Source organism: Nanorana parkeri, unplaced genomic scaffold (genome assembly GCF_000935625.1).
Source record: "Nanorana parkeri isolate BGI_ZX_2015 unplaced genomic scaffold, ASM93562v1 scaffold1005, whole genome shotgun sequence".
Taxonomy (NCBI): Eukaryota; Metazoa; Chordata; class Amphibia; order Anura; family Dicroglossidae; genus Nanorana; species Nanorana parkeri.
Window position 1 is genome coordinate 438,114 of NW_017307273.1, and position 20,948 is coordinate 459,061.

The following is a 20,948-nucleotide window of genomic DNA, read 5'->3' on the forward strand; positions in this document are numbered from 1 at the left end:
GAGCAAAAATTGTTGGGTTTTTTCAAGGGGGAGGGGGGGGGGGGGGGGGGGGTGTACGGGAGACTGAACAGCTTCCAACATTTGTCACATAATCGTGAGTTTATCACTTTCCTCCATGGTCATATATGACAGAGCAGAATAATCCCCAAATGAGTACATTTGCTTTGATACTTCTCTCTACTTAGGCCTCATGCACACTAGCAGGTAATGTTTAAGCCCAACAGGAGTTATCTTGTAAGGATAAACAACTTTATGCTTCCAGATCACTTTTTTCTGTGCCTGGCTTAGTTGCGTTTATACGCGGTTACACACGTTTAGCTACATAGAACTGGGCTAGTCTGACCCGGAATGCAGAAATGTCTATTTTGGGTAAACTGACCTAGACTGAAGGCACCTAGATGCTGCTGGATGCCTAGGTGTGCATTACTCATAATGCACTGAAACCAATGCAACAGCATGAAAGCCAGGCAGGTAGCATTTCCAGAAGGTAGTCAGTATTCACAACCTACATGTTTCCTTATGACTAGTTTAAATCAGATTTACACAAAACCCTGACGTCAGTGTAAAATGCATTTAAATCAACCTGCACCTACAGTATTCTTCCACTGTTAAATATGGTTTTAAAAAAAGTGTCATACGTGTTGATTTCCTCCTGCGACACCCGGTTGGCGTTGGCAGAAAGGTTGTTCTTTATGTCTGATACGTTGATCCCTTCATCCAGAGCCTTGCTGCCATATGATCTTCCCAGATTCTCAATTTCAGCATTCAGAGCCAGCTAGAATACAATAATAATATGGAGCTCACCAGACAACATGATATTTGCCCCGTCTTAAACAAGAGACAACATTGAAGGGAATTCATCAAAACTGGAGCAGACAAAATCTGGAGCTTTTCTCTTTCATTTTCAAATTTTAACTGAAGAGAAAAGCTGATTGTTTGCCATGCACAGCTGCACCAGATTTTGGTGTACGTTTAATAAACTGTGAAAGAGTGTGATAAGCAGTGAGAAGGCTTTTCTCACCTTAGCAAAGTGAAAAGTCTAGAAAATGCTGTTTAATAACCCGAGATAAGTCTGGTAGGAACAGAAATATCTCACCTCTTCTCATCCTGGTGATAAGTACACAGAAAGTAATGGGAATGTACCTGTTTAATAAAGGGAGAAAAGTAGAGAACAGCTTTATCCCTGGATAAGTATTGTGAAAAGTGCCCTTGATTTAGCACCCTGTCAGACCTTGTGATACATATGTACATGATACATATGTACATATATTATATAATTAAATATATGATATACTAAATAATATGTTTAATTACTTATTTTATTAATTCATAATAATGAAAAAATGTATCATTAATCAAATATTAATTTGATTATTAATTAGTAATGAAATAAATAACTAATACGTATTTAATGCAATCATTTTATGTAATAATTACATAAATAATATTTAATGAAATATTAATTATTCCAATATCGAAATAATAATAATACATTTAAAAAAATAGAACTATATTTCATAATCAACAAAGAATATTTATGAATTAAATAATTAACCACCTGCTGTCAGGCTGTTGTAATTAAACGGCCGGGCAGCAGACGGAATGCGGGTGGGCGTTTTTAAATGTCCTAACCCATCCCGCTCGTGGCCGCCGCTAGGCCGTGCTCACGAACGGGAAATTGCCTTTCAATGTAAACAGCCAGCGATGGCTGTTTACATACAAGCGTTCAGACGTCCCGATCACTTGTAATATGCGTGCGTTTGTGCGGCCACTCCGTTGCCGCTGGCGATCCCGAGCTCCGCTGTGCCGGACAAACTACAGTGTAGCCAAGCTGCGGTGCAAAGTGGAAGGTTGGGTTTTTTTTTCCCTTTGCTTGGCTTCGCCTGCAGTGTGTCACAGCCTTGAGAGGGAACAGGAGCGAAGTCTGTCTTAATGCCACCCTTCCCTCATGAGAGTGACAGTGGCAGTTTCAGGTCCCCTCACTGTATCTGTGTAGTGTGAGGGAAAGTTTAGTAAGGTCATGTGACCTTAGGGCTTGTTGTTGAAGTCTCACTCTCCCTCAGAAACAGGCCCACCAAAGCTTGAAGGATGTCTGTGGAGTATGTTTTAGAGGCAGATGCAGTGAACATTGCACTCCACACATAAGTCTGTAACACTATTTCGCCACCATGGTCTGCCGTTTATGATGCATTAATACCTGCTGCTAGTGTGTTTGCACACACACAGTGCTGATGCACCTACCTCGGGACAGCAGGCTTTTTTCATGGACGCCAAACATTCTAATTTCCAGCATGTGTCAGAGTGCCCACTTACATTGCTAGGCTCCATCAGAGTGCCCCTTTAGAATGTTTAACCCCATCACTGCCTCGCATTGTGGCTGCCTCTGGTAGTTTAATTCATGGTTTTGTACTGGTACATGCTGAACAAATCAGAACATGTAAATCCTGTTTTTTAGCAATTTTCTTAATTTTAAAGGTGAAATAACTGTTGCACTTTGCTATAGCGGTGCTTTGTAATATTGTTATTGGGTGGTTTGGCAGATTAAACTACGATCCTGTCAGGAGGATTGCAGATTATCACAAAGGATGTCATTGTGCAGCTCAGAATACATTCCCCACATTGCTTTCTCAACTGATCACTGAGATAACTTATCTCAGCCTTTCACAGCTGTTACGTTAGATAAGTTTTCTTTTCGCAGGTTATTAAACAGCCTCTGTGCAGCCGAGAAAAACAAAGAGATCTGAGTAAAGTTAACTCGTGATAAAGCTAGTTTTATCACAGTTTATTAAACGTACACCTTTGTCTGCTCCAGTTTTGATAAATTCATGCCATACTCACAAATATATCTGCTTGACTTGCTAAAAGATCACCCTGGTCATGAAGCCACTGCCTGATTCAGTCACAAAAGTGCATATGCAAAATGAAGCAATTTGTGCCTTCTCTTGGTCCTGTTGCATTAAAATAACTGCCCTGTCATATTACAGTGAAGCTTTTGTTTCCTTTTGCTTATATGGCTTCCACCAAACAGACCCCTTACACCAAGCAGAGCCCAACGCAGCCCCAAAATGTGTCCCTTTTTACAGGCGTATAAGCTGCATACCTGTCACCATCTTAGACACTAATCCTTTGGGTTAAGAGGAGATAGAACTGAAATTTAACCAAGTTTTCATGGTGTTAGGCTGGCCATACACCTATAGATTATCTGCAGATTTTCTATGGCCAGATGGAAAAAGTGCAACAGATTCCTACATCTACGCTGAACTGTGTGGATGGAGGAATCTCCCGCTGGACCAAGCTTTAGTATCTTGCTAGTCGGCCCCGCTGGTTCTCAAAATATCTGAACAATGCCTGCATCCAATCAGATTGTTCAGGTATTTTAAGAAGCCAGCGGGGCCAACTAGCAAGATACTGAAGCTTGGCCCAGTGGGGGATTCCTCCATCCGCACAGTTTAGAGTAGATGGAGGAATCTGTTGTACTTTTTCCATCTGACCATAGAAAATCTGCAGATAATCTATAGGTGTGTGACCAGCTTTAGACAGCTGTTCAATTTAAAAAGTTAAATTCTAGACAGATATAAAAACAAATTAATGCTGCTTTGTAATGATTAATAATTCATTAAATGTGTTTTTAAATGCATGAAAGTTTGAAGAAAGCACAAGAGCACTGCATTTTAGTGAAATGAGCCCAGGAAGCCTGAGCTCAGCTTTAGGTAAAGGCGGATGAATGTTTTTTCACTTAGGTGTACATTTATAAACTGAAAGGAGTGTGATAACACTTTTCTCACCTTATCACAATGAAAAGTCTCTAAAGTGGTGTTTAATAAACCGTGATAAGTCAGGTAGGAACTGAAATATCTCGCCTTTTCTCTTCATAGTGAGAAGTACACAGAGAGTGATAGCAATGCACCCGTTTACTAAACAGTGAAAAGGAGGAAAGCGCTTTATCACTGTGTTGTGAAAAGTCCCCATGATTTTTCACCACCTCAGACATGGTGATAAAGGCCTTTTTTGGGCAAAACACTGAGGAAAAAGCCAGGAAGTGACCGGTTTACACATTTTAAAGCACAATTGCTCCTGCCGTAATGCATCCAATAGGGCGTTTTGCAACACATTACTCCTCAGCTTCTCCACTCATTATAACCTATAGGACTCTTTTTGGTGCATCAGGAAAGACATTAGTACATTAGTTTTGCAAGGGAGAACTTTTTTGCCACTTCCAACTGATGCATCAAATTTACTTGCTGCCCATTCAGGCCCCATCACACCTGAGAGTTTTGGGAAAATGTACACAAACGTTTGCGAAACACGCCAAAAATGCAAAACATGCTTGCTGTTCCATTATTATTAATGGCACCCCAAACACAGCCAGGAAGATGCACATTTTTCCTAAACATTTGCGTGCATTAAAACACGCACAAAGGCAGAAGAATAATGCAGACTGTCATAGATGTGGCTACATGCTCTACTTTTCCGCGCTTGTTAAAATTAATGGGATGAGTGGCAAACGGGGAAAACAAACATGCACAAATGTGGCTCGCATTCATGCTACTCTCAGGTGTGCATGGGGCCTCACACCAGTGAATGAGCATTATTGTGCGTTTAATATGCATGTGTACTGGTGTCCATTTGAAATGCATTGTAAGAACACAGCACAGTGCTCGTTCACACAAGTCCGCACAAAACCAAGAACTCCTCTGAAGTAGCCTTTTCCGAAGCTTTTGGTTGATCTAACCTGGTGGGCAACACTGCCCACCCATGGGTTTTGACAGTTTAATAAACGATTTATGGGCATTAAGAAGCATTTGAACAGTATCTACAGTAACATACTGCTACTAGGTTATTGGTTGTTTACTTACCCTCTTTTCCTCCAGAATATTTTTCATCCTCTTCTGTTCTTCTTCATCAAGAACCCGGTTACCATCCTGGTCAAATCTGGAAAAGGCTGTTGTAATTTCATGATCATCATGACCCATCCTGCAAAAGTATATGTACTTAAGTTGATATACTTAAAGTTGACGTCAATGCTGATATGAAAGACACAAAGTATTCATTAATATATACTTAGCCGTTTTTCAAGCAGTGCAAGTACCTGAATTTGGCCTGGCTTTAGCTTGTAGTCCCTGTACAGCAGACCTTAGACTGGGTGAGAGAAAAGCAGCACATGGAGCAAATCAGTTTTGCTTCAGTGCACATGTGCTAACGAGGAACATTGTGATAATAGGAGAGAGAGTGGTGACAGAGGTGAGCTTATTCTCCTTTCATTGCCAAGTCACAGGGTAGAAGCGGCACAACACACGTTAGCAGGACTGCTACAGAGAGAAATCAGAACTCCTGCCCCGACAGAGCTGTGCAATTCTAAAAACTGGATGGCAATACAATTCCATAGGCGGGTAAAACAGCTTCTTTGTATGTTTTTCATCTGTGTATTATTTAGCTGTTTGCCTGCAGTTCATTCTTAAGCTCTCACACTTGTATACTCCTTGCAGACTACAGTAATTTATACATTTCAGCTATAGTCTATTGATTTGCAAAAATCCTGCCGTTACCTATAACATTAAAGCAGCAGTTTTTTTCAATGATTTTGGACAACAGCAAAATTCCCTTTTGCCTCCTGAGGGACACGGTAGTTCAGATACGGTCAGGTTATACTGCTGCCTAAAGGAAAAAGTGTCAAACAAGAAAATTGTAGACCAGCCCAGGATAACCCCTACTCTACCAAGCATGCCTTAGTTTTTCTAATCTCCTAGGAAGATGGAAGTCTTTTCTCCAGCTTAGCTAAGAAAAGTTTAACTAGTATTTGCTAGCCTTTATTTTTCCACTTAAAAGTTTTTGGGATTCTCCTCCAAATGGCATCAATCAAAATTCCTCACTTCATCGCTGTTTGCAAAAGCACCATGTAGAACTTCGATTTTTGGTTTGTTCCTACTGCCTGCCTGCAGTGACCCTGTTCACCTTCAGCCATTAGAACCTAAGCCACCAGATGCTTTGATTTGTAAATACCTGAGGCCTTGCCTCGTACCTTGAGCCTTGTTGCATCACTGCCGCACAGTCCCAACATGTCTTTATCTAAGTCAGTCATGCTACTACAGGTGATCCCAGCTCATACTCTCCTAATGTAACCTCTGAGGGCACTGATGTGTAGAATCTGGAATCCAGTGATCCTTTGGGTATAGGGTCTACCTCATCAGAGTCTCCCTTAGTGAGGGGCAGTTCCATACCCTATCATAAGGGGCTTATACTGCAGTCACATGAGACTTGGTGGCCAAATTCAGCCAATTCCTTGCAGATACCGACTGCAGAGTCAATCTCTGATCTGTCCAAGACTTTAGAACACATCAGTCACAGTGACCATCTCAGAGTCCCTACAGTCTTATCTTTAATAAGGCTGTTTATTTTGAGGTGCTGCACTCTCCTGCTGTCACCTCAGAATTACAAAAGGTAGTTTCGGTCCTTATTGGTGCTGTAGGCACTACCTTGCGTCTGGAAGATCAGCCTGTTGTCTCCAGCTCTGGGTCTTTCAGAGACTACAGCTGCAAAGACCTTTCCAATACACCCACTATTTGAGTTATTCCTCTATGTGAGCTTGAAGCACCCTGAAGGGTACTGGGCCCAGGACTGGATTTCCCACAAGGCCAACCAAGGCCTGGCTTCAGGGCAGCAGGGAGTAGAGGGGCAGCAGGGGTGTGGAATTCCTATCTCCTGATGCCCGGGACATGCAGTTCAGGGCACCGGGCAGGACGTTTTCTACATTTAGCCCTGCTTTGGGCAAGCAGAACTAAATGTACAGCGGGGAAGCCGCCGCTTGTTTTGTACAGGTGATCTTGGCAACATTGTATGCAACCTGCAAGTCTGCCATTCTCCGTGGGAGGGGGAGTTTGGCAGGTAGGGGGGCGCATTGAGGAACCTGGCCTTGGGGCAGCAGAGAGAGTAAATCCGGCCCTGACTGGGGCCCCACATGAGAGTATGTTGGAGCTGTTCCCATTTGAGAGAGAATTTGTTAAACTATGTCTTCTATCCATTGCGGATAAATATCCGTTACTTGGAGTCTATTGAAGGACACAAATACCACCCTCTGTTTATGAGTCATGCTTTTGGTACTGCTTGCTACAAAACTGAGGCATGCTGGGTAGCGGAGGGGTTATCCTGGGCTGGCCTACAATTTTTTTTGTTTGCCAGTGTCCTCCTATAGGCGGCAGTGTAACCCGACTGTATCTGAATTCCTTTGGCCCTCATTGACTCCAAGAAAATGTTTTTACGGTGAGTACAAAAATTCCATTTATTTTTTAATATATTCTTAAGACAAAACATACAATCAAAAAAAAAGAAAAAATGTTTACTGTAGTTCTGAGATTTGTTACTTTTATAATGACACTTATGTTTCTGTTATACTAAATGTCAAAGTTATTTACAAATGAAATAAAGGCTTTTTTCTAAAACAAAAAGGTGTGTTTTTTGTTTTAATGCAATGGTACAACAACAAATTCCTATCCAGCATTACAAAATAATGGTCCCCAGAGTACAAACAAAAAGCAGTATGGGAATTTGGTTCACTATCATATTTTGATACATTTGCGGTAAACTGAAGACCTGAGCAGTTAGTCGGCTGTCCTATACCATATGTGATGTCATAATTTTATCAATGTAGCCAGCCTTGTGATGAGAGCCTCTTTTTGTGCTTTTATCAAAATGGTGTCCTTAGTTTAGTAAGTCTGTTCACATAAAAAACATTTTATTAGTTTAGAGATGTTGGGACAATAGGATCCCCAATTATATGTATTGTGACTAAGGTTCTTATCTCAGTAATATTTTCCACTCACTCTTTTAAACTGTTCTTGAATTCTTCAAATGTCACTTCTTTAGAACCATTCTGTATTGCTTTCTGCACATCTGAAATCCGTTCCTTCTTTAGCTTAAGCTTCATCATTGTCTTCTTGTAACCCTAAATATTGAAAAAGATACATCTTTTAAGTGCGTATCCTTTTGATAACCAATTTATCAAACTTCTGAAAATATTGTAAAAAAATACAAATCTAATTTTACACATACACATGCCTGAGGGCTTGTGTAGTAGGATAGAGTGCTTTTGAGTGTATTTAAAGCACTCAAAAATCCTTCTGAGCTGCTTCTGGCCTTTTTGTTTTCCCATTGACTAGAATGTAGAAAGAAGATATGATTCTAACAAACGGGCATGTACATAAGCTCTTAAAAATGCCAATTGTGATACATTGCTGTCGATTTAAGGTTTAGCAATTATAGTCACCTGCTTTAAGATGTCAGAAAACTGTAGCTCATTCTTCTGGTTTGCAAGTTCCTCTTTGACCTCTGAGTAGGTATCATTGATGATGGCCAAAAACATGTTCTACATTAAAAAAAACACAGTGCCATACCTTTGTAAATGTATGAAATTCTTTATTTCGTGCATTACTTGACATGCATACTGCATACTAGATTGTAAGAAATATTTTACACCTATCACACTTTGAGTAATTTATCAGATATGTAACTTTCAAATGCAGTAACCTTTTCTAATAAACTTGGCCTCCAAAATTAGCCATACCAAGATTACATAATGGAGGCTTCTCTCTTTAGAAAGTTTTACTTTACCAGGACCTTCACATCGACATCCGATGATCAGCCATGACATTTTTAATTGAACTGACCGAATGTATTTTTTACCTCAAGTTCACTTTAAATGTAGTGAAAAACAGGTCATACATTGTTCAAAAATAAATGTAATGCACTTTATTAAAATCAACGCTGTATGCCCGACCAAACCTATTTTGACCACACACACCTCTTGCTATGCCTTCCTACCCTGCCATGATCACTTTCCCACAGTCCGTTCCTACTCTGCCCCTCTCTTTACCAATGCCACAAACAACTTCTGCTCTTCTTTTCTTCCCAACCTCCATCAAACAGCTTTAAATATGCATCTTCCACCACCCTGACGAAGATCACCACCCACTTTATCTTGCCTCCCTCCTGCAGCCATGACCACCTCCTGTTCTACCTCTCCCCAGCCATGATCAGCCTCCAAGTCCATGTCTCCCCCTGAACAGGTTCAGGCTCATGTTTTCCTCTCAGTTTGCACTCCGCTATCAGCTCCTGCTCTGCTCTCACCCTCTGCCCAGATCCTCTCCTGTCCACTGGCCATGATTATTTCCTTTTCCACCTTTTCTTTCCTCACTCCCTTGCCTCATCCATGACCAGCTCCTGCTTTGTGTCCTCTCCCAAGGGTACACACTCAACACTTTTTCTTCCCTATCCCTGATCCCTAATTGAACTCGCACTCTGCTCCCTACCCCCACACCCAGCTCTCCTTCTGCCCCCTGATCATGACCATATACTGCTCCAAGTGGACAATGCTCAATTGCTGCTCCTATTTCCATCCACCCTTCAGTATGAATGAGCTCCTATCTTGCATTTTTATCTTCTCTCTGTCCACCATAGGATCCTGCTCTGTCTCGCTCTCCCTTCAACCACAATTAGCTATCTGTGCTGAATAGTCCAGAGCAACAGATAATAAAATAACAAGTTTGCATAATCTTACCAACAGCACAAAGAAGACAAAAAATACGTAGGTTACAAAGTAAATTGGTCCTAAAATTCTGTTAGCATTGTCAATAGCGTCATAGTCAAAATCTCCTAAGATGATTCGGAACTGGGTAAATCTAGAAAATAGAAAGTTTGCAATTTGATTATGCATGGCCAGGCAATATCCAAAGATAACTACAATACATTTGAAATATGTAAATGCATACACTTACATGCACTTCACAAATGTGCTAAAGTTTTCCACTTGTGTGCCAAAAAGAAGATATCCAAGCTGAGCATAGGCAAAAAAAACTATGAAGAACATGATCGCAAAGCCAAGAATATCCTTAGCACAGCGAGCAAGAGTTGATGAAAGTTGTGTCATTGTCTTATTGAAGCTAATGTATTTAAAGATCTGAAAGAAAACAGTGAAATTCTAGTAAGAATATGTAGCTCACTCATAAAATACAACTTAAAGTGCCTAAAACCCATTCATTAACTCTCTGGAACCACAAGCTGCCATCACCAGCTTCCAGATAGTATAGATAAAGCATGGTTAAAGGGGATCTATAAAGTTTATTATTATTATTTTTTTTTAAATAAATAAATGAGTGAGATCAGCCCAATATAAATCATAGTGTTAATATATGTGTAAAAGATTAATATTATAAATTAAAAATATTGATTGCCCAAAGTATTTTAAAATGAAAAATGTTTTTGCTTCTGCTTCAATACTCACCTCTTCTCTATACTCTTCCAGGTTGAATGATGGCTAGCATAATTCAATCCACTTCTTGTGAGCCCAGTGTGTCATAGACATGCCCCTTGTGGGGTGTATCATCAAGCCAGCCTGGGCTACCTGGAAAAGGCTGGAGAGAATGTGCTGCCAAGATTACTTGAGAACTGTTCTATGCAGCATTCAGATCCGCTCACCACCAAGGTCAGAAGCAGAAGAATAGACCTGTGACGTCACGTAACCACTCCAAGGACTTGCAGTTGTGCTTTAATATTTTTAAATTATTTATGTACAAGAGGATCAAACGTATTAGGCCACTATACAGCCTATACTGTATCTCGTTAATTGGTAAACAAGGAGGTTTATTCAATGCAGTGAAACACAGTTATATGTCTTTTAGCTAATCTACAAATCTGCATATTTAATACAATAACATGTAAAAGTCACATATGGTACATTACTTGTTCGTTTATTACTTACACACCATAATCACTAGTTCTGCCTGCAGAATTTAGAATTCATCTGCTATGTAGTAGGTTTCTGCTATTTATACTCTTATCAATGCAGAGACAAACTTTCATAACAACTTACTTAACTGTGTGGATGAACACCTCTCTGCCACAAATATAAAACTTGTATACTCACTTTAATCCAAGCGAAGAACAGATTAACTGCATTCATGTTGTTATACTGGGTCTGCCAAAAAGCCAGAAATTCAAAGTCTGCATATGTGTTGGGTTGTTCCAGAAGGGACCCCATAAGCCGATTTACCTCCAGAGTTCGGAAGATGTGGAATGCAATGGCTACAAGAGAAAGCTTGACAAAACTGTGCCAATTACTTATACTTCTGCAGTTCACATGTAAAGTCATATTAACAGCAATGAAAAAGGGGCAGATTCATCTATTCTGTAATCTTGATGTTACCCTAAACACAGGCTGCATAAATTATGAATTTATTCTGTTCAATCCTTGATTTCATTTTTATGTAATTTCCTTTTAATCTTCTACCAGAGTTCAGTATCTTCATGTCCAGATAACACAGTCTTCCGGGGCTTGTTAAATACTAGTGATGATCGGAAGCCTGCAGCAACCAATCAGACTATTCCTTAATCAGCTCATTAAAATGCTTTTTGGGTGATGCCCTTTGCTCGGGTAAAGGTGCCCATACACCTTACAATTATCTGCAGATTTTCTGTGGTCAGATGGAAAAAGTGTAACAGATTGGCCCAGGTGGAGATTCCTCCATCCACACAGTTCAGTGTAGTTGGAGGAATCAAGATAATAAAATAACAAGTTTGCATAATCTTACCAACAGCACAAAGAAGACAAAAAATACGTAGGTTACAAAGTAAATTGGTCCTAAAATTCTGTTAGCATTGTCAATAGCGTCATAGTCAAAATCTCCTAAGATGATTCGGAACTGGGTAAATCTAGAAAATAGAAAGTTTGCAATTTGATTATGCATGGCCAGGCAATATCCAAAGATAACTACAATACATTTGAAATATGTAAATGCATACACTTACATGCACTTCACAAATGTGCTAAAGTTTTCCACTTGTGTGCCAAAAAGAAGATATCCAAGCTGAGCATAGGCAAAAAAAACTATGAAGAACATGATCGCAAAGCCAAGAATATCCTTAGCACAGCGAGCAAGAGTTGATGAAAGTTGTGTCATTGTCTTATTGAAGCTAATGTATTTAAAGATCTGAAAGAAAACAGTGAAATTCTAGTAAGAATATGTAGCTCACTCATAAAATACAACTTAAAGTGCCTAAAACCCATTCATTAACTCTCTGGAACCACAAGCTGCCATCACCAGCTTCCAGATAGTATAGATAAAGCATGGTTAAAGGGGATCTATAAAGTTTATTATTATTATTTTTTTTTAAATAAATAAATGAGTGAGATCAGCCCAATATAAATCATAGTGTTAATATATGTGTAAAAGATTAATATTATAAATTAAAAATATTGATTGCCCAAAGTATTTTAAAATGAAAAATGTTTTTGCTTCTGCTTCAATACTCACCTCTTCTCTATACTCTTCCAGGTTGAATGATGGCTAGCATAATTCAATCCACTTCTTGTGAGCCCAGTGTGTCATAGACATGCCCCTTGTGGGGTGTATCATCAAGCCAGCCTGGGCTACCTGGAAAAGGCTGGAGAGAATGTGCTGCCAAGATTACTTGAGAACTGTTCTATGCAGCATTCAGATCCGCTCACCACCAAGGTCAGAAGCAGAAGAATAGACCTGTGACGTCACGTAACCACTCCAAGGACTTGCAGTTGTGCTTTAATATTTTTAAATTATTTATGTACAAGAGGATCAAACGTATTAGGCCACTATACAGCCTATACTGTATCTCGTTAATTGGTAAACAAGGAGGTTTATTCAATGCAGTGAAACACAGTTATATGTCTTTTAGCTAATCTACAAATCTGCATATTTAATACAATAACATGTAAAAGTCACATATGGTACATTACTTGTTCGTTTATTACTTACACACCATAATCACTAGTTCTGCCTGCAGAATTTAGAATTCATCTGCTATGTAGTAGGTTTCTGCTATTTATACTCTTATCAATGCAGAGACAAACTTTCATAACAACTTACTTAACTGTGTGGATGAACACCTCTCTGCCACAAATATAAAACTTGTATACTCACTTTAATCCAAGCGAAGAACAGATTAACTGCATTCATGTTGTTATACTGGGTCTGCCAAAAAGCCAGAAATTCAAAGTCTGCATATGTGTTGGGTTGTTCCAGAAGGGACCCCATAAGCCGATTTACCTCCAGAGTTCGGAAGATGTGGAATGCAATGGCTACAAGAGAAAGCTTGACAAAACTGTGCCAATTACTTATACTTCTGCAGTTCACATGTAAAGTCATATTAACAGCAATGAAAAAGGGGCAGATTCATCTATTCTGTAATCTTGATGTTACCCTAAACACAGGCTGCATAAATTATGAATTTATTCTGTTCAATCCTTGATTTCATTTTTATGTAATTTCCTTTTAATCTTCTACCAGAGTTCAGTATCTTCATGTCCAGATAACACAGTCTTCCGGGGCTTGTTAAATACTAGTGATGATCGGAAGCCTGCAGCAACCAATCAGACTATTCCTTAATCAGCTCATTAAAATGCTTTTTGGGTGATGCCCTTTGCTCGGGTAAAGGTGCCCATACACCTTACAATTATCTGCAGATTTTCTGTGGTCAGATGGAAAAAGTGTAACAGATTGGCCCAGGTGGAGATTCCTCCATCCACACAGTTCAGTGTAGTTGGAGGAATCTGTTGCACCTTTTCCATCTGACCATAGAAAATCTGCAGATAATTGTAAGGTGTATGGCCAGCTTGAAAGAGATTAACAAAATGCAGTAAGTCCTTTTAACCACTTGAAGTCCACGGTGTTAAACCCCATTCCCATCCAGGCAATTTTTCAGTATTCAGCGCTGCGGTACTTTGACTGACATTTATTCCGTCATGCAACGCTGTACAGAAATGAATTTTATACCCTTACTCTATGGGGACACAGAGCTTTCTTTTGGTGGCATTTAATCACCACTGGGGTTTTTATTTTTTACTATATTAAGGAAAATTTACAGATTAAAAAAAAAAAAAAGTTTCCCCTATATTAAATTCTAAAACATTTATTATTACCCAATTTTTTGGTAAAATATAAAAGACACGGTCACGTCGGGTAAAAAGACACCAAACATACCAGGCCTTAAAGTTGCGCACGCGCGCGAAACCTAAAAAAACGACATTACCCAAAATTGGCCATACGCGATGCTTTAACCTCTTGCCGTCCGCCCGTAGTAAAAAAACGGACGGACGGCACTGCAGCATCTGCGGGTTGCCGTCTCCAGACGGCAAATTTTTTTCTGCTCGCGCGCGCCCCCTAGCGGGCACGCACGGGCAGAAAAGACCCGACGATTAAACACACGCGTTACCGGGTGTTTCACATATAGGCGATCAGCGGGTCCATAGCCCGCCGATCGCCTATATGTGCTCGTTCATTCAGTACAGCGCTGCATGACGGAATAATTGTCAGTCAAAGTACCGCAGCGCTGAATACTGAAAAATGGCCTGGATGGGAAGGGGGTTTAAAACCGCGGATGTCAACTGGTTAAAAGCTTTTACCGCTCATCAGTTTAGTGTTATCAGTGACTGATGGCCCTAAAATGATTACATATCGCTGTGAACGTCGCAGTGAGAGCAATGTGTAGCGCAATTGTGGTTTTCGCGGGCGCTGACACATCTGACGCACATTTACGTTTATATGTGCGTAAACGAAGGGGGGGGGGGCGGACTTAAACATTTTCAGACAAAATCGCGCCATACAACCGATTGGCGGCTATAGAGCCACCGATCGGTTGTATGTAACACAGCGCCCGCGCGCGCAGGAAAAAATGCCGTCTGGAGACTGCAACCCGCTGATGCGAGTCCCCCGTCTGTTTTTTCTTAGTGGGCAGACGGCAGGAGGTTAAAAGGACATTTCCACCTTTGTAAGTGATTTTGAGTTTTTGGTGGTAATGTGGAGGTGCAGGGGGGATGTACATGTGTGTGCATTCTTAGAAGTCACAGAGCTGTATTTCATACTATTATTTTATAGATTCTTTTACAGGCCAGAGGCCTAGAAGTACAAAATTCCCTCCACAATATCTTCAATCCGTCTCTCTCACAGGGTCAGGTTTCTTATCTCTAAACTGCAATCAGCTGTTTCCCCCTCTGCTCTGTGGAGAGAACACAGGATGAGTCATAGTTCTATGTGTCTGTGCGACCCAGGATAAGGGGGAGATCCGAGAGAGACACAGAATCTCCTTTCACTTGTTCTGTTCTATAGACTTCTCTCTGTGTCCTAACACTCACACAGACACACAGAGCTATGACTCATCCTGCTGTCTCTCCACAGCTATAGCTGTGAGGGAGCTCCATTCATACGTGCATTGCATACAGCTCCCTCGCATGTCCTGTAGAGGTGCCTGGACTGGAGTGACGTCACATTCTGGCTCCTGACACCTCTACAGGGCATGCCAGGGAGCTGTACAAGCAATGCACATATGGATGGAGAACCACTGCTCTAGAGTAAAGCCATCATGAGTAAAAACTGGAAGTTGCCTTGGCTGTCTTTCCTGTTACAGTCCTACTTATGCTGTCTGACTGGTTTCCTTTTTCAGTCCCTGACATCCAAAGTATATAGATCAAGTAAAAAACAAACAAAACTAAAGTGCTTATTTACACCTCTGTTCCAGGTCAGTAACTATTAAAAAGCATGAAGGTCAGCATGTCAGCCAAGTAACTAGCATTTTCAGAAGGAAAGGGCAGCAATGGCAGCCTCAATGTTTTTCTTATGACATGTTCATTTTAAACATTATACAAATCAGGGTTTCTAGCAGTAATGATTGGAGGGAACAATGCCACGTTTGACTGTCACAGGAAATTTTAACATTTACTTTACTTTGCAGCTGTCTATTTGTCTTGATCTACTGTTTCTCTTGACAGAGAGTACACCTGTTATAAGAGGAAACATAGATGAGGTTATTGCTTAACCCTCATTTTGAAAATGCTAGTTGACTAGCGGAGGCTTTGACCTTCCTGTGTCCTAAGTGGCTGAACCAGAATAAGAATAGCAACTATGAAATCTGACTTTTCAATGACTTTCTGGGTCTGTGATGAAGTATGGAAGCAGGGTAAAGCCTGACAACTAGCAGATTTGCCCATTCACATCAGTCCATTCAGTGTAAATGGCACCCCAAGGTGCCTTTACAAAGTACATTTGTTTAACACAGTGTAGCACAATACATGGTGCCCTGTTTGTTGCACTGGTCTGTGATAAATTGTAAACCGCACCTATTTTTGTATTCATTGAGGTGTATTGAAGCCTTTATTGTACACGGATGCGCGGTGCAGAAGCCCATGCAAAATTAAAGTATGCGCTGCAGCGCACTGCTACGTTCATCAGCGCGTAAAAATGTATGCACTGCAGCACACGGAGTTGAAGTATTAACAGAACCTAGGAGAGGGGTCCCCAGTGGCAGCTCATGCATATCATGATAGATGTTATGCCTTTGCTGCATTATATTATCAGTTTCAGAAGGTCAAAACTGTGTGTGTGACCTTAAGTCGTTTTCTTTCTTAGGAAATAAGAGATCCTACATATACATATAGCCATATATTTCTTTGGAAAGTGGACTCACCAGTATAACGACAACATCCAAAATGTTCCAGATGCTAGTGAAGTATTTGCACCTGTGTATTCTCAGCTCCAGACACTCTTCCACCACATAGTAAAAGATGAACACACAAAATACAATTTCACAGGCAATAACGAAATAGTCCCAGTTGCTGACATATCGAATGAGCTTCACGGTACGGATCTGCCAAGATGGTATTGCACCACCGGTTGCTGGAAATTCCACAACAAGCCTACAAAATATTTGTTTTATAAAATATTAGAATATTTGTTCAGTTAGTGTGTTCAGTATGCAAGTGATTTTATAGAACTGTAGCTACCATCATTGTAAATGTGACCATATCATATCATACAATATGATTCTACTATCTCCTTTAGACCTACCAACAATGATGCAATGTAAAAGCCTGCACAATTGAATACAGAGTTCATAGACTGTTTAGTTTTGTCCTGTTCTAGTTTATCGTTCATGTAGATATAATTCAGATCCCCTTACCTTAATACGCAGAATAGATTGATGTTGGCATTGTACACTGAAAAATCAATAAAGACCACCCGAGTTCCTCTATCCAGCCACAGATTTTTTTTCAGTGTTTGCAGACTCCTTAAAGTGTCCTGTTTGGTCATCTCAAAATCTAGATAATAACCTCCACCACTATAGGTTGCTATTTTACCCCAGTGTGATGAACCGTCCAACTCATCTTCAGTGAAATATGTCCACCTGGAAATTAAACAGTTTCACAATTATATAACATTTTGGAAGCACTGAAAGACATATTAACAGTCTTTTCCACTATCATGGCACAGGAAATCAGAAGGATGTATTCAAATATTTCACAGCACAACAATTTGCTCATGGCTGGGATCCTCAAAAAATATAAAAGCCCAGGAGGTTTTAAAGTAGACCTGTGCCCAGACTATGGACATTTAATTATTTACATACTGAAAAACAGTAAAAGAGCTATAAAACAAGCCACTCCTAGCCTCTTTGGCTGCTTGTAATATAAAGTAATTCCTTCTCAAAGAATCGTATAAGGAACACACAAAAAAAGTCGAGTCTCATTTGATTTCTAACACCCTAGAAACATCTGGTGCTTGTTTACATTAGAGGTCTGGCAGGCTTCCAAGATTCTGCTGCAAAAGAAAGTAATAGGAAAACTAGTTCACAATAGGTTTTAGTGCCTGTGTTGTGAAATTTAAAGACACATTTCTCCACAATTCCTATAGACACAGGTAAATGAGGGCTTGTTTTAGTTTAATTTTTTTGTGTTTTTTTGCTGCTTGTTCAGAATGTGTTAATATTTTAGTGTGCATAGTCTGGGAAACGTTTTACTTTAACTTTTAAGTTATAGGACCATAATGTGAGGGCAGAGGTCACAAAGATTGAGACTGGATTCCCTACCAATAGACAATAAGTGGCATTTAATAGTTTCATAATCTTTTAGAGATTGTAAGCCCTCAGGGGCAGGGCCCGCCTTACCATCTTGTCTTGAATTGTCCTGTATAATAATAATCATGTTTGATTGTACAGTTAGTAGAGTGGTATAATAATTTCAGCCAACTGGCAAAGGAGAGGTGATGTCATTGTATCCAGGCAGACTGAACATGGAGAATGAGTCAGACTTTTGAAAGTAAAGTCGATTTTTATACAGAGTTTACACAGCTGCCATCTAGTAATTGCTAGAGAGCGAAGGTATGAAAGAAGGAGCAGTAAAGAGTTTGCAACAGCCTCTACAAGCAGGAACTGTCAGATCAGATATGATAGCATATAGAATGGCATAATCATTTAATGTGAACCTGTGCTTTTCACATAAAGGGTAAAGCAACAGGTTCACTTTGATGTTGCCCCACCTGCTCCCCCCCAACCCAACCATCCCTCCTTCTGCTTATCGGAAGTTGGGATACCCTGTGTAAGCTGCAAGTTACAACATTATTCCTGCTTTTTACAGGACGTAAAGTAGAACTAAAGTTACACTTTTAGGTTTTGGCTAGAGTAAGGGAAGATTATAACCTGCCAGCTTTTTTTGCCATCTGTGTCTAATTGGGAATATTTCTGTCTGATAGCCAACAAGAAGTGAAAGGAAGTCCTTCTAAAGTGAAGGAAATCCCTGATGGTCAGAAGGGTGGCCAGAACTAGTGTCCCCCATTGGAAGATTTCCCATCTAATCCTGTTCGAGTGACAACCAAACATTAAGGATTTTATATTACTTTCAGTGGTAATGGTCACAAGAACAAATAGAGAGGGTGAATATCCCTAACAGGGACACAGACAGCAATACAAACCTGACAGGTGTTCTAATCCCTCTCCACGCTATCCAAATTTTTGAAAAATATTTTGGGCTTTAGTTGCACTTTAAAAAGACCAATAATGTGTGCCTGAAGAAAAACCATTTACTTACGCTGTTCCATTAACCAGTCCAAATGGATTCCTGTCTTCTTCATCCTTTGTATACACATCATAACACCCAGAAATGTCATCTCTAAAGTCCTGATGTACCACACAGGAGTTGTTTTCCACTTTCAGCTGACGCATCCGCGGTACTCCGAGAAGTAAGTTTTCATAATAAATTAATGAATGTTGGTTGTTATCTAGAGTTGCGTTATTGTACCATTTGGTCCAGTAAAGACCATCTAATAATGGTCCTTGTGTGTACTGGAGAGAAATGAATAGTATATTTAGGTTAGTATTACATATCTACATTACATTTACTTAGCCCAGCGGTTCTCAACCTGTGGGTCGCGACCCCGTCGGGGGTCAAATGACGATTTGCCAGGGGTCGCCTAGCGGCTCCCAGCTGTGCGGGAGAGAAACACTTTCTCATCACTCTCTAATGCTAGATGAGAGTCCTCCTCAGCCCTCTCCTAGCGCAGCAGTGTCAGTTCTCCCGCCACGCTGCCAGATGTCGTTGCAGTAGCCATGTCATTCCTAAATTGTACCGTTGGGGGTCACCACAACTTGGCAAATGTTACCAAAAGGGGTCCCGGCCCTAGAAAGGTTGAGAACCACTGACAGCCCATTTACAACTGGTATTTCAGTTATGGGCACTCATGGGCTGTGTCGGCCACTGGCTTCTTTCATCTTTCTTTCATCAGTAGTAGTATTTTTCACAGCTCAAAGCTCTGCCTCTACAAGCCATATATAGCCAAAGGAATTCAATTTCTCCTTAACTTTTCTATAATGCACAGGGCTGGGAATGCACCTGCAGAGATCTGGTCACAAGCATCACACTGATGTGTTCACTACCGTGTTTCCCCGAAAATAAGACACTGTCTTATATTTTTTTTCCAACGAAAAAAGACACTAGGTCTTATTTTCGGGGGATGTATTATATTTACCTGGCTGCAGCAGTCCGCTCTCCGCTTTGATGCCGTCCACTTCAACCCCACTGGCTATGCCGCGCTGTGCCTGCTGGAAAATGTAGTCTTCAGCGGCAGCCGAGGCAGACAGGTGGGTGGGTGGGTGTGTGCGCGTGCGGGCGGGAGGGAGGGAGCTGCGGCCGGTCTTCACATGTAAAATTCTATTATATGTGCAGCTACCCCGAAAGTAAGACCTAGACGATCTCTGTAATATAAGACCTACCACCAAACTAGGTCTTATTTTCGGGGTAGGTCTTATATTACAGAAATCCCTGAAGATAGCGCTAGGTCTTTTTTTCGGGGTAGATCTTACTTTCGGGGAAACACGGAAGCATTCAAGAGATGTGGTCGCCAGTGTCCCTGGTCACAAGCATTCATGATATGTAGTCAACAGCATGCCTGGTCACAAGTGTCCCAAAGATGTGGTCACCAGCATTCTGGTTGCCAAGTGTGCCAGAGATCTTGTCACCAGTGTCCGTGGTCCGCAGCGTTCCACAGATCTCTTTACCAGCATCCCCTAAAGTTATAGGAAGCCAGAAGGTGAATTGGATGTCCCAGCATCTACCCAGAACGGAAATATCAGTTTTGAATGGAATGACTTGACTATTAGTTAAATCACATCCATGGTTTAACTAAATTTGCGTACTTATTTATAAACCTAGAACAGTTTAGTATTGATTGAGAATTTCCACTTACCGACCAAAAATCATTCATGCTGTTCATACTCTGGAACGTGACCCCAGTATCGGAAGAAGTAAACAAGAAAAGGTTGGACATCACATTGGTGTAATAATAAGTGTTAGAGCTCGTCATCCCATAAGTCACTAGAAAAAGATAAGGTGGTGTAAAGATAGATTGGGATACTGATCAGCAAAGATCGCAAGCAACATATTTCATACAAAGGACAGAAGACAAAGGGAAGTTGCAAACAGAATATATTTAAAATGGGAAAGTTAGCAGGGTTGTATCCCAATGGTACTAAAGCACAAATCTTTTTTTTTATAATTTTACTCAAACCTGAAGGATTAGAAAGTAATGTGAATTTGCGCTGATATTACCCAAAACTATGCAAAATTATTAAACCTCAAAAAGGATAGTAATATCTTACAAAAT

The 20,948-nt window shown here is 40.5% G+C and overlaps 1 protein-coding gene across 1 annotated transcript in view; it reads right to left on the reverse strand.

The window, feature by feature from the left end:
* PKD2L1 (polycystin 2 like 1, transient receptor potential cation channel) overlaps nt 1-20,948 on the reverse strand; it is a 33,425-nt gene that overhangs the window by 1,909 nt on the left and 10,568 nt on the right. Inside the window, exons 3-13 of the mRNA XM_018567089.1 lie at nt 20,532-20,659; nt 18,878-19,131; nt 16,975-17,199; nt 16,483-16,711; nt 12,945-13,115; nt 11,797-11,978; nt 11,580-11,700; nt 8,261-8,359; nt 7,818-7,939; nt 4,857-4,974; nt 639-775 (exon numbers count right to left, since the gene is read on the reverse strand). Coding sequence (XP_018422591.1) covers nt 639-775; nt 4,857-4,974; nt 7,818-7,939; nt 8,261-8,359; nt 11,580-11,700; nt 11,797-11,978; nt 12,945-13,115; nt 16,483-16,711; nt 16,975-17,199; nt 18,878-19,131; nt 20,532-20,659 — 1,786 coding nt within the window. The remainder of the gene's footprint in view (nt 1-638; nt 776-4,856; nt 4,975-7,817; nt 7,940-8,260; nt 8,360-11,579; nt 11,701-11,796; nt 11,979-12,944; nt 13,116-16,482; nt 16,712-16,974; nt 17,200-18,877; nt 19,132-20,531; nt 20,660-20,948) is intronic.